General features: G+C 42.9%; 1 protein-coding gene across 4 annotated transcripts in view; it reads left to right on the plus strand.

The window, feature by feature from the left end:
* Positions 1–719: 719 nt before the first annotated feature.
* Positions 720–14042, plus strand: part of sidt2 (SID1 transmembrane family, member 2) — a 51142-nt gene continuing 37819 nt past the window's right edge. For all 4 annotated transcript variants that reach the window (XR_013791162.1, XR_013791163.1, XR_013791164.1 and 1 more), the window contains exons 1-5: positions 720–1269; positions 2992–3323; positions 4852–4973; positions 11058–11222; positions 13408–13453. Coding sequence is in view for 1 of the 4 variants with exons in the window: in XM_079514771.1 (XP_079370897.1) it covers positions 3015–3323; positions 4852–4973; positions 11058–11222; positions 13408–13453 (642 nt within the window). In the remaining 3 variants the exon portion in view is untranslated. The remainder of the gene's footprint in view (positions 1270–2991; positions 3324–4851; positions 4974–11057; positions 11223–13407; positions 13454–14042) is intronic.

Consider the following 14042-nt stretch of genomic DNA (forward strand, 5'->3'; position numbering starts at 1 on the left):
GTCGTGAACAAGTGATTCCCACACATGTCCATGTCTTGTCCAAGGGACCCTATACATCTAAAGAAAATGTTGTGCCTAGCTCTGGTACATAGCCCGAATGCAAATTAGGGCTATGGACCAGACCAGAGCTATTTTGTGCCAGGGCTGAGGGACCCCCGCAATGACCCCATACCAGATTTGTGTCATTAAAATGTTTCAACATAATATTCCATTTCTTGTCACTTCATTTTCCACAATATTTGTTTTGTTGAAAATAGCTGATCTACAAGCTCACAACATGCAATGCGCTGTGAGTTTGTAGATCTGCTATTCAATCAACAGTATATAGTCCAGTGGTTTTCAACCAATGGTCCGGAGACCACCAGTGGTCCTTGAGGGGATTCCAGGTGGTCTCCAGCTAAAGAGTTGGTAACCAAATGTACCCTTATAGAGCTTTAACTCTTGAGAGTGTAAAATGAAACGCTCTCAACAGTTACATTATTGTTAAACATCTGCATTACCTAATTTACAAGAGAATTTGGAAGAAATCTTATCCAACGATAACATACGGTATGCTTGGGTCTGAGAGGCTAAATGTCATCAAATGGTGGTCCGTGGCTCATAAATAATGGAACTTGAAATGTAAAACCCACTGCTATAGTCGCTTCTTTTCATAGACCTGGATGCTTATCTCTCTCACACAACCTGGCAACACTCATTAAATGCATTACACACACAACTACACAGTGTAGTGTGTGAGTGAGTGAGTGACAAGTCATCACCACCAAAGCATCGGACGGTGACAACCGATGCCGGTTCGGTTCGGCTCGGGTTAAGTTCGGTTCGGTTCGGTTCTCTGCTGGACTATAGACGATAATAAATATCGTCGGTTTTCTCTTTCCTTAATACTGCTGTTGTTGTTTAGCTTAGCTGCCTGTGGCTAACAAGCTAGCCTGCTGGGCCAGTAGCACAACAACAAGAAGTGAAAGGAGGAAGAAGAAGCGTTGATGGGAATAACATTCGTTCCAGATAATAATAATACTAATAACTCATATTTCCTGATGGCGTGACGGTCACAGTGACTTAAAGTTGTATGTCTTACTGTCTCTCTCTCTCTGTCGAGGCATAGCTGGACCTATATTTCTATTTTAATGTGTCTTCACAGACTGTTATTGACACATACTAGTGTTGTAACTTTATTCATTCCTGGCACGTCTCAGAGAGTCTGAGTCACAGCCAGCTAGCTGCTATTATTGGTGTGAATGGAACATTAAACACACACAGTCCGTGGTAAGTGATTATTATCTATTTACTTGTTATTATAATACCCCCTCTATGACGATTTCCTGTTTTTTAGGCTGTATAGAAGTGTATATTTGTACGTCTCTAAATGTTATGATGGATTGAACAATAAGGTGGACCCTCTTGTAAACAAGTGTAGTGCTTTATTGGGTCGTCCACTCACAGTTGACAGTTTTTGTATTGAGTTGTGTATGTTGAAATGTACTGTAATTCTGCAAACTGTTAATAAATACTTCAATCAAAACACCCTCTGATGAATTGAAAATGGAGGACCCCTGTTGTACACAACAAGTCTTAGTGCTTTTTCATGGTTTCGTCCTCGAAAGTAAGAGTTTTCTTATTGACTTTATTGTGCTTTCGTTTCAAAGCACAATTTTACTTTCCCATTTTACTGTGAAATAACATTTTCAATCAATCAGAAAACCCTTTAAAATGGCTCTATATTCTGATAGTACTATTGGCATGGCAGCAGACCTGTGGGTTTCTACCCTTTTCACATCAAGGTCCATTATTAATTTGTTATAATACTGATACAGCCTTTAATGGCTCTGATACTATAGTATTGTATTGGCTATAGAGCAGTGGTTTTCAAGTAACCTTTTTCACATCAAGGTCCATTATTTACTCAGCGTTTGAGCCACAATTTGACCACTATATCTGATGACATTTAGCCTCTCACAGGCTCTCAGACCCAAACTAAAGAATATTTTGTTGTCGAGTCCCCGGACCACTGGTTGAGATCCACTGCTTTAAATGGTAGTATTGTCATGGCAGTAGGCTAGGGCGGGTCTCTCTGCTAGCCTCGGATCAAGACTATCATAGATGTATTTTTAATCGATTTTCGTAGATAATACAAATGTCAGAATCGATCGTTTTGAATGATTGAGTATTATATTAACAGTTTGCATGGGCACGACTTCATTGAACACATTGAAGATAGACAGATACACACAACTATGCAAAAGAAAAAAAGAAAAAGTAAAGGAAATACAATCATCATGATCAATCATCAATCGTGGGTCTTGTCCAAATATTTTTTTTGCCAGACATACAAAATGACCGGACAATGACCAGAAACACATAAAGAGCTATAGCCCTGAATGACCACACCAGGTGAATACAATGATAATACGTATAACTTTGGGTGGTACTTCGTACTTGACATGGAAAAGTTTGAGCACCACTGATATAGAAACATTAGGATATGGAAGACATTTTGTAGAATCGGCCTCAGGTCTTAAAGCAGTGGTTCCAAAACTATTTCATGTCAAGGACCCCCAAATTGACACAAATTTGCCCACGGACCCCCATTTGAAGAGATAAGGCCAGGGACCCCCCCCCCCCCCTCCCCATAAGAGAAGATTTTAACAGCTCTAGCAGTGATTCTCAACCCGTTTCATTTCAAGGACCCCCCATTTTGACATGCATTAGTCTACGGACCCCCATTTAATGGCATTTCTATCTCTGAGAGACCCCAATTTATATTGTAAAAGCAATGTTCATTTACCTCCTTGAGAGTGTACAAATGGAACCAAATGGACCCGTTAGGTTCCGTTTCGTTCCATTTGTACACTGTCTGAGTTACAGACCCATACGGGTCCATTTGATTCCTAACTATCATTTAACTGGGGACCCCCCTGGAACTCCCTCAAGGACCCCTGGCCCTGGGAACCACTGTCTTATAAAGGATCCATATTCTCTCTTTCACAGACCCGAGTGGTTGTGGAGACATCATGGGTTCGAGGAGGCTGTGCTGCTGCTGGAAGTCTCGACACAAGAATCCCACCGTCGCCGCCACCACCACCATCTCGGGACCACCCGGGTTGGCGGGGCGGCGGGGGTCTCGAACCTTTGGCGGCGGCGGCGGGGGCAGGGGGGTCTTGGCGGGCCTGCTGCTGTGGACGTGTCTGGTCGGCTGCGGCGCCATCGGCACCAAGACGGTGGTGCAGTTGGAGGCGGAGTTCGACGTGCTCTACAACGACACGGTGACCAGCGACAACCAGACTATCTACGCCTTCAACCACACCGTCTCCAGGAATAAAGTGAGTATTATACAACCACACTATCTATCTGTATCCTTCAACCACACCGTCTCCAGGAATAAAGTGAGTATTATACAACCACACTATCTATCTGTATCCTTCAACCACACCGTCTCCAGGAATAAAGTGAGTGTTATATTTATACATCTATCTGTTTGTCCCACAGACCAGACAGTGGCTTTGTGGTTAGAGTGTCCGCCCTGAAACTGGGAGGTCGGGGGTTCGATCCCCGGCCCGGGTAATACCAAAGACTGTAAGAATGGGACCCAATGCCTCCCTGCTTGGCACTCAGCATCAATGGGTTGGATTGGGGGGTCAAATCAACTAATGATTCCCGAGCGCGGCGCACGCTGTGGCTCACCGCTCCATAAGAGATGGGTCAAATGCGGAGAACAAATTTCACTGCGGTAACGTGTGTGACTAAATCGTACGACTTTGACTTTGACAGAAGAGCTGCGTGTGTCCCATTCTGTTACCGTTATATATTTTTGGGGTTGTGTTTCACAGACAGAAGGGGTCAGTGATGTAAATAGGTTTTCAATGTAATGAGTCCCGGGATGCAGGGATGGTCTGTTAGATGAGTCCCAGGGACATTTCATGAGTCCCACCTTCAACGACGTTTAAGGAGTCATATTTTGCCATTTTTACAAATTGCAGCATTTAACTCCCATTTCATTTTATATGGTTATAATGTGGTCATATTCATGTAGAAAACAGAAGAAGAAATTATTATTATAACTAAAGCTAGCAAAATAAACTAGAATAAAAAACAGTACAGTAGTAAATGGTAAATGATAAATGGTGCATTTATATAGCGCCTTTATCCAAGGCGCTTTACATAGATTGTGCATTACATTCACCCATTCACACACACATTCATACACCGATGGCGACGGAAGCCATGCAAGGTACCAACCAGCACATCGGGAGCAATTTGGGGTTCAGTGTCTTGCCCAAGGACACTTCGACATGTAGACAGGAGGAGCCGGGATTCGAACCGCCGACCCATGGATCAATGGACGACCTGCTCTACCTCCTGAGCCACAGTCGCCCTACAGTAGTGCATCCCGTGGATGCAGAGGTCGTTGTTTTATTGCGTCCCTCAACTCTAAACTGCGTTTTGGGATGCAAAATGCACCCTATTTTAATCTGTGCGTGTGTCCTGTTATATTTATATATATTTTATGTTGTGTTTCACAGACAGAAGGGGTGCGTGTGTCCTGTTATATATATTTTGGGTTGTCCCACAGACAGAAGGGGTGCGTGTGTCCTGTTATATATATTTTATGTTGTGTTTCACAGACAGAAGGGGTGCGTGTGTCCATTCTGTTATATATATTTTTGGGGTTGTGTTTCACAGACAGAAGGGGTGCGTGTGTCCTGTTATATATATTTTGGGTTGTCCCACAGACGGAAGGGATGCGTGTGTCCATTCTGTTATATATATTTGGGGTTGTGTTTCACAGACAGAAGGGGTGCGTGTGTCTGTCCTGTTATATTTATCTATATTTGATGTTGTGTTTCACAGACAGAAGGGGTGCGTGTATATGTGGACGTCCTCTCTCAGGTCCTGGAGAGTCCCATCCTGTTCGTGGTGAGACAGAAGCAGGCCGTCCTGTCTTTCCAGGTGCCTCTCATCCTCCGAGGACTGTGAGTACATCTCTTATAGCCGGTGGAGCCACAGGCCCAAAATAAGCCTATCTCACAGAATTTCCCCGCCCCCCTTAATACGCCCCCTTTCGGGGTTAGTGGTGATAGCGTGACGTCACTCCATAGACGCTACATGTTAACAGAGGTAATTTAAGAAGTCTACAACTTTTGTTTTCTCAAGGTAAGGTTTGTTCTATCTGTTCGAGCTGATTTACCATCTTGTTTGCTTCATAATAATATTGGTCTGTCACATTTTTACATTAGAAAATGTACTTAGATTCTCCAGAGAAAAAAACGTGTAAATGCTAATGTTAATGACACCACTATTTACCGGAAGTGGGCGTGAAAAGCGGGCTGTGAGATAGGCCTATTGGACAGGACCTGTGATGTCATGCCGTACTTTTTATTTGTGTTTCTTCTATTCATTTGGTCAATTAAGGTCCACCGAATGAGAGGCCTGCTCTGCCGGGAACATTGCGAAAAAAAAGTTATGAAAAATAGCCACTTGCCAAAATGTGCTCAAATGTACTGACCTCATCACATTTGTGTTGACCTTACCACATTTCTGCTGATGCTATGGCCTTTTTAGGCCAAGGAGTGTTTTTCGTACAAAACTAATTCTTGGAATCGATTCAGAATCATAAAAACCCCCTAGTTTGACATGTCACAATTGTCACATGCTACTTAAAGCATGATGACATTTGGGAAAATTTGCCTTACCGGTATATTGGTTGTCTATGGTGTGGTAATGATAAAAAAAACCTCCAGTTCTAGGCAACACAGAATTGGGGGACTTTTTTATTATTTACACACAGCAACTAAGGTATTTTAATGACATAGTAAAATGTTGAAAATTAGTGGTATTCCCCTTTTAACCCATTTTGGGTGGGAACCCCTTTTGGTGTTAGCATTATGTTATGCTTTAGCTATTGAAAAATAGCAGATCTACAAGCTCATAGCGCGCCACCAAGTGGCGCGCTACGAGCTTGTAGGTCTGCTATTTTTGAAAAATCTAAGAACGACTGACATAGAAAAATAGTTTTTTCAGCGTGCGTGCGTGCGTGCGTGCGAGTCACTGGGCAGAGTGTCTATCCTGACTGGCTAGGCTTCTCCGAAAGTTTAACACAGCAGCCTACAGGCTGTTTTCAACACTATAGTTTAACACAGCTGCCTACAGGCTGTTTTCAACACTATAGTTTAACACAGCTGCCTACAGGCTGTTTTCAACACTATAGTTTAACACAGCTGCCTACAGGCTGTTTTCAACACTATAGTTTAACACAGCTGCCTACAGGCTGTTTTCAACACTATAGTTTAACACAGCTGCCTACAGGCTGTTTTCAACACTATAGTTTAACACAGCTGCCTACAGGCTGTTTTCAACACTATAGTTTAACACAGCTGCCTACAGGCTGTTTTCAACACTATAGTTTAACACAGCTGCCTACAGGCTGTTTTCAACACTATAGTTTAACACAGCAGCCTACAGGCTGTACAGGCTGTTTTCAACACTATAGTTTAACACAGCTGCCTACAGGCTGTTTTCAACACTATAGTTTAACACAGCAGCCTACAGGCTGTACAGGCTGTTTTCAACACTATAGTTTAACACAGCTGCCTACAGGCTGTTTTCAACACTATAGTTTAACACAGCTGCCTACAGGCTGTTTTCAACACTAGTTTAACACAGCTGCCTACAGGCTGTTTTCAACACTATAGTTTAACACAGCTGCCTACAGGCTGTTTTCAACACTATAGTTTAACACAGCTGCCTACAGGCTGTTTTCAACACTATAGTTTAACACAGCTGCCTACAGGCTGTTTTCAACACTGTAGTTTAACACAGCTGCCTACAGGCTGTTTTCAACACTATAGTTTAACACAGCAGCCTACAGGCTGTACAGGCTGTTTTCAACACTATAGTTTAACACAGCTGCCTACAGGCTGTTTTCAACACTGTAGTTTAACACAGCTGCCTACAGGCTGTTTTCAACACTATAGTTTAACACAGCTGCCTACAGGCTGTTTTCAACACTATAGTTTAACACAGCTGCCTACAGGCTGTTTTCAACACTATAGTTTAACACAGCTGCCTACAGGCTGTTTTCAACACTATAGTTTAACACAGCAGGCCTACAGGCTGTTTTCAACACTATAGTTTAACACAGCTGCCTACAGGCTGTGTTCAACACTATAGTTTAACACAGCAGCCTACAGGCTGTTTTCAACACTATAGTTTAACACAGCTGCATACAGGCTGTTTTCAACACTATAGTTTAACACAGCAGCCTACAGGCTGTGTTCAACACTATAGTTTAACACAGCAGCCTACAGGCTGTTTTCAACACTATAGTTTAACACAGCTGCCTACAGGCTGTTTAACACTATAGTTTAACACAGCTACCTACAGGCTGTTTTCAACACTATAGTTTAACACAGCTGCCTACAGGCTGTTTAACACTATAGTTTAACACAGCTGCCTACAGGCTGTTTTCAACACTATAGTTTAACACAGCTGTTTTCAACACTATAGTTTAACACAGCTGCCTACAGGCTGTTTTCAACACTATAGTTTAACACAGCTGCCTACAGGCTGTTTTCAACACTATAGTTTAACACAGCTGCCTACAGGCTGTTTTCAACACTATAGTTTAACACAGCTGCCTACAGGCTGTTTTCAACACTATAGTTTAACACAGCTGCCTACAGGCTGTTATCAACACTATAGTTTAACACAGCTGCCTACAGGCTGTTTTCAACACTATAGTTTAACACAGCTGCCTACAGGCTGTTTTCAACACTATAGTTTAACACAGCTGCCTACAGGCTGTTTTCAACACTATAGTTTAACACAGCTGCCTACAGGCTGTTTTCAACACTATAGTTTAACACAGCTGCTTACAGGCTGTTTTCAACACTATAGTTTAACACAGCTGCCTACAGGCTGTTTTCAACACTATAGTTTAACACAGCTGCCTACAGGCTGTTTTCAACACTATAGTTTAACACAGCTGCCTACAGGCTGTTTTCAACACTATAGTTTAACACAGCTGCCTACAGGCTGTGTTCAACACTATAGTTTAACACAGCTGCCTACAGGCTGTTTTCAACACTATAGTTTAACACAGCTGTCTACAGGCTGTTTTCAACACTATAGTTTAACACAGCTGCCTACAGGCTGTTTTCAACACTATAGTTTAACACAGCTGCCTACAGGCTGTTTAACACTATAGTTTAACACAGCTGCCTACAGGCTGTTTTCAACACTATAGTTTAACACAGCTGCCTACAGGCTGTTTTCAACACTATAGTTTAACACAGCTGCCTACAGGCTGTTTTCAACACTATAGTTTAACACAGCTGCCTACAGGCTGTTTTCAACACTATAGTTTAACACAGCTGCCTACAGGCTGTTTTCAACACTATAGTTTAACACAGCTGCCTACAGGCTGTGTTCAACACTATAGTTTAACACAGCTGCCTACAGGCTGTTTTCAACACTATAGTTTAACACAGCTGTCTACAGGCTGTTTTCAACACTATAGTTTAACACAGCTGCCTACAGGCTGTTTTCAACACTATAGTTTAACACAGCTGCCTACAGGCTGTTTAACACTATAGTTTAACACAGCTGCCTACAGGCTGTTTTCAACACTATAGTTTAACACAGCTGCCTACAGGCTGTTTTCAACACTATAGTTTAACACAGCTGCCTACAGGCTGTTTTCAACACTATAGTTTAACACAGCTGCCTACAGGCTGTTTAACACTATAGTTTAACACAGCTACCTACAGGCTGTTTTCAACACTATAGTTTAACACAGCTACCTACAGGCTGTTTTCAACACTATAGTTTAACACAGCTGTTTTCAACACTATAGTTTAACACAGCTGCTTACAGGCTGTTTTCAACACTATAGTTTAACACAGCTACCTACAGGCTGTTTTCAACACTATAGTTTAACACAGCTGTTTTCAACACTATAGTTTAACACAGCTGCCTACAGGCTGTTTTCAACACTATAGTTTAACACAGCTGCCTACAGGCTGTTTTCAACACTATAGTTTAACACAGCTGCCTACAGGCTGTTTAACACTATAGTTTAACACAGCTACCTACAGGCTGTTTTCAACACTATAGTTTAACACAGCTGTTTTCAACACTATAGTTTAACACAGCTGCTTACAGGCTGTTTTCAACACTATAGTTTAACACAGCTACCTACAGGCTGTTTTCAACACTATAGTTTAACACAGCTGTTTTCAACACTATAGTTTAACACAGCTGCTTACAGGCTGTTTTCAACACTATAGTTTAACACAGCTGCCTACAGGCTGTTTTCAACACTATAGTTTAACACAGCTGCCTACAGGCTGTTTTCAACACTATAGTTTAACACAGCTGCCTACAGGCTGTTTAACACTATAGTTTAACACAGCAGCCTACAGGCTGTTTTCAACACTATAGTTTAACACAGCAGCCTACAGGCTGTTTAACACTATAGTTTAACACAGCTGCCTACAGGCTGTTTAACACTATAGTTTAACACAGCTACCTACAGGCTGTTTTCAACACTATAGTTTAACACAGCTGTTTTCAACACTATAGTTTAACACAGCTGCTTACAGGCTGTTTTCAACACTATAGTTTAACACAGCTACCTACAGGCTGTTTTCAACACTATAGTTTAACACAGCTGTTTTCAACACTATAGTTTAACACAGCTGCCTACAGGCTGTTTTCAACACTATAGTTTAACACAGCTGCCTACAGGCTGTTTTCAACACTATAGTTTAACACAGCTGCCTACAGGCTGTTTTCAACACTAGAGCGCTGGCTCTTGAACATCCACATTTTTGGATACTGGTTTGTCAGCTCGGTGAGTCGGTATCGGAGGAGGACATAATTTCAATATTTGAATGCTTGTGTGTGCTTGTTGTGTCAACTTGTGTGTGTGTGTGTGTGTGTGGGCGTGCTGTCTCAGTCAGGTCTGCTATTCAATTCGAGTCAAACTAAATGTAATGCCTCAACTCCTACAATTCCAACTTGGTCCCCAGTTATTCTTTTTTTTTTTGTGATTATTTTTTGGGGGGTCCCCAGTTCAAATGTGATTATTTTTTTGGGGGGGGGTACCCAGTTCAAATGTGATTATTTTTGGGGGGTCCCCAGTTCAAATGTGATTATTTTTTTGGGGGGGTCCCCAGTTCAAATGTAATAACTTGGGGGGTCCCCAGTAGGGATGTCAATTAAATTATTATCGATTCATTCATTAATTGATCAATGATAACCTTATCAATCGCGTGTGTGCGTGCGTGCCGTGCGTGCCTGCGTGCGTGCGTGCGCGCGCGTGTGTGCGTGCGTGTGCGCGCGCGTGTGTGCGTGCGTGCGTGCGTGCGTGCGTGCGTGCGTGCGTGCGTGCGTGCGTGCGTGCCATACTGAACCTTATAAGGTTATTTATATGACTTATACCAGGCCTTATAAGGTGAGGCAGGGCCATTCAGCTTAATTATATGACACACATCAACAACCAGGCAATGGAGTGTGTTGGACAACACTGCTAATGGGTTTGAAGTTGAGCAGCAGTTTATCATCAGTCACCTGCGTTATCTCCCATACTGTGCTTGTGTAACAGCAGAGCTATCTATCTATCATTCTCCATGGTCCTGGACTTTGTCCAGTCTCCGGTCAGGTGCATACAGTGACTATCTGTCAGGGTTGCCAAGTCCGCTTGTTTCCGGCCAATGTTTTTGGCGGGGTCTGGAGCAACGGGTGATTTCCACATGTTGGACCTTTGGTGTGTCGGAATAAGCGTGCGCATCCCACCTGCACTGTACTTTGTGTGTGTGTGCTTTTTTTTATTTTATTTTTTTCTCGATCTCCTCGCCAAAAAATAGCAGATTCTACAAGCTCACAGCGTTATGTGAGTTTGTAGATCGGCTATATGTTTTGGTTAACATCGCAAAACATTGCAAACAAACCAGGAGGGAATCTGAATTCAGTTCAGAATTAAAGGTCGATTTTACATTTTTAGTTTTTAAATGTTTGTCTCTCCTCTCTCTCTCTCTCTCTCTCTCTCTCTCCAGCTACCAGAGGAAGTACCCGTACGCCCACGTGGCTCGCACCCTGTGCCAGCCCCCGTCCCACGCTCTGTCCGAAACGCAGTTCTTCTACATCGATGTGTCCACGCTGTCCACCCTGGGGATGTCCTACCAGCTGAGAGTGAGCAGAGTGGACCTGTTCACGCTGCGGTGAGGCGCACGCACGCACGCACGCACGCACGCACGCACGCACGCACGCACGCACGCACGCACGCACGCACGCACGCACGCACAGTTCAAATATGATTATTTTGGGGGGGTCCCCAGTTCAAATATGATTATTTTGGGGGGTCCCCAGTTCAAATATGATTATTTTGGGGGTCCCCATTTCAAATATGATAATTCTGGGGGGTCCCCAGTTCAAATATGATTATTTTGGGGGGGTCCCCAGTTCAAATATGTTTTTTTTGGGGGTCCCCATTTCAAATATGATTATTTTGGGGGGTCCCCAGTTCAAATATGATAATTCTGGGGGGTCCCCAGTTCAAATATGATGAGTATTTGGGGGGGTTGGTGCCTAAAATCTCTGATTGTGATGTTCTTGTTTTATTCCTATTTTGTATTGTACAGCACCTTGTAACAACTGTTTTGAAAGGCGCTTTATAAATAAAAGTTACCTTACCTTACCTAAAAAAGGTTGAGAAACACTGTTCTAGCAGATCAGATATGTGTCATATCTGAGCTATGTATTGTTTTATTTTATTTTTATAACCGTATACGGACATTCCACCGGAAACTGCAGTCACTCAATGTTAATAGTATTTGTAGTAGATTTTGTAGTAGATAACAGTAGCACAATTTGACATTTGCACCCTATGGGCAGAAACATAATGAAGTCGCACGCACGCACGCACGCACGCACGCACGCACGCACACACACACACACACGCGCGCGCACGCGCCCTGGGAACCGAGTCAAACTAAATGTGATTCCTCCCACTCCTACAATTCCAAGTGCTTATCATGGTGGGGGGTCCCCAGTTCAAATATGATTATTTTGGGGGGGTCCCCAGTTCAAATATGATTATTTTGGGGGGTCCCCAGTTCAAATATGATTATTTTGGGGGTCCCCATTTCAAATATGATAATTCTGGGGGGTCCCCAGTTCAAATATGATTATTTTGGGGGGGTCCCCAGTTCAAATATGTTTTTTTTGGGGGTCCCCATTTCAAATATGATCATTCTGGGGGGTCCCCAGTTCAAATATGATTATTTTGGGGGGTCCCCAGTTCAAATATGATTATTTTGGGGGTCCCCAGTTCAAATATGATTATTTTGGGGGGGTCCCCAGTTCAAATATGATTTTTTTGGGGGTCCCCATTTCAAATATGATAATTCTGGGGGGTCCCCAGTTCAAATATGATTATTTTGGGGGGTCCCCAGTTCAAATATGATAATTCTGGGGGGTCCCCAATTCAAATATGATGAGTATTTCGGGGGGTTGGTGCCTAAAATCTCTGATTGTGATGTTCTTGTTTTATTCCTATTTTGTATTGTACAGCACCTTGTAACAACTGTTTTGAAAGGCGCTTTATAAATAAAAGTTACCTTACCTTACCTAAAAAAGGTTGAGAAACACTGTTCTAGCAGATCAGATATGTGTCATATCTGAGCTATGCAGTGTTTATTTTTATTTTTATAACCGTATACGGACATTCCACCGGAAACTGCAGTCACTCAATGTTCATAGTATTTGTAGTAGATAACAGTAGCACAATTTGACATTTGCACCCTATGGGCAGAAAAATAATGGAAGTCTGTGTGTTTGACTGGATTGTTGAATTCCTAGTATCCTACAATGCCCATAATGCTTTGGTGCACTGCCCCTCCCTTTGGAGAGGGGGGCGGCTGCATGGAGGTGTGACTTGTAGTCCAGGAAGGAAGTGAGACCACATTTTCATGACAGTTTGGTCATAAACATGACTAAAATATCTAAAAACACATATTACACACATACAAAAACTCCAGGAAAGTGTTTCTTGTGTCCTAAACACCATTAAAATAAGCTCTGGTTGCTAAAGGGGTTGAAGTGGCCCTTTAACCCATTTTGACCTGAGATCAGATTCTAAAAATGTCTTCTACATCCTGACAGTTTTCTGAAAAAGCTATGTTTCTATGTCAGTCGTTCTTCGATTTTTCAAAAATAGCAGATCTACAAGCTCAATAGCTAAAGCATAACATAATGCGAATACCAAAAGGGGTTCCCCCGCCCAAAATGGGTTAAAATAAGCTCTGGTTGCTAAAGGGGTTGAAGTGGCCCTTTTTAAAGGCAAACATGGATGTCTCTGTGATCATTTGTATGTTCCATTAATGTTCAACATTTATCCTGATACAGGACAGACACGAAGTTCAGCTTCACAGCCTCGCCCTCCCAGCCACAGGTATCTACACTGTGTGCGTGTGTGTGTGTGCGCGTGCGTGTGTGTGTGTGTGTGTGTGTGTGTGTGTGTGTGTGTGTGTGCGTGCATGTTATCTTAAAGTGTGTTTAGGAGATAGCCAACTTGTTTACTTCCCTTCCACAAGGTGGTCTAAAGGTCACGCCTGTGATATGAGCGAGAGACACAGAGAGACACAGAGAGACACAGAGAGACACAGAGAGACACAGAGAGACACAGAGAGAGACACAGAGAGACACAGAGAGACACAGAGAGACACAGAGAGACACAGAGAGACAGAGAGACACAGAGAGAGACACAGAGAGACACAGAGAGACACAGAGAGACACAGAGAGAGACACAGAGAGACACAGAGAGACACAGAGAGACACAGAGAGACACAGAGAGACACAGAGAGAGACAGAGAGAGACACAGAGAGAGACACAGAGAGACACAGAGAGACACAGAGCGACACAGAGAGACACAGAGAGACACAGAGCGACACAGAGAGACACAGAGCGACACAGAGAGACACAGAGAGACACAGAGAGACACAGAGCGACACAGAGAGACACAGAGAGACACAGAGAGACA

The sequence above is a fragment of the Electrona antarctica genome (assembly GCF_951216825.1).
Source record: "Electrona antarctica genome assembly, chromosome: 11".
Lineage (NCBI taxonomy): Eukaryota > Metazoa > Chordata > Actinopteri > Myctophiformes > Myctophidae > Electrona > Electrona antarctica.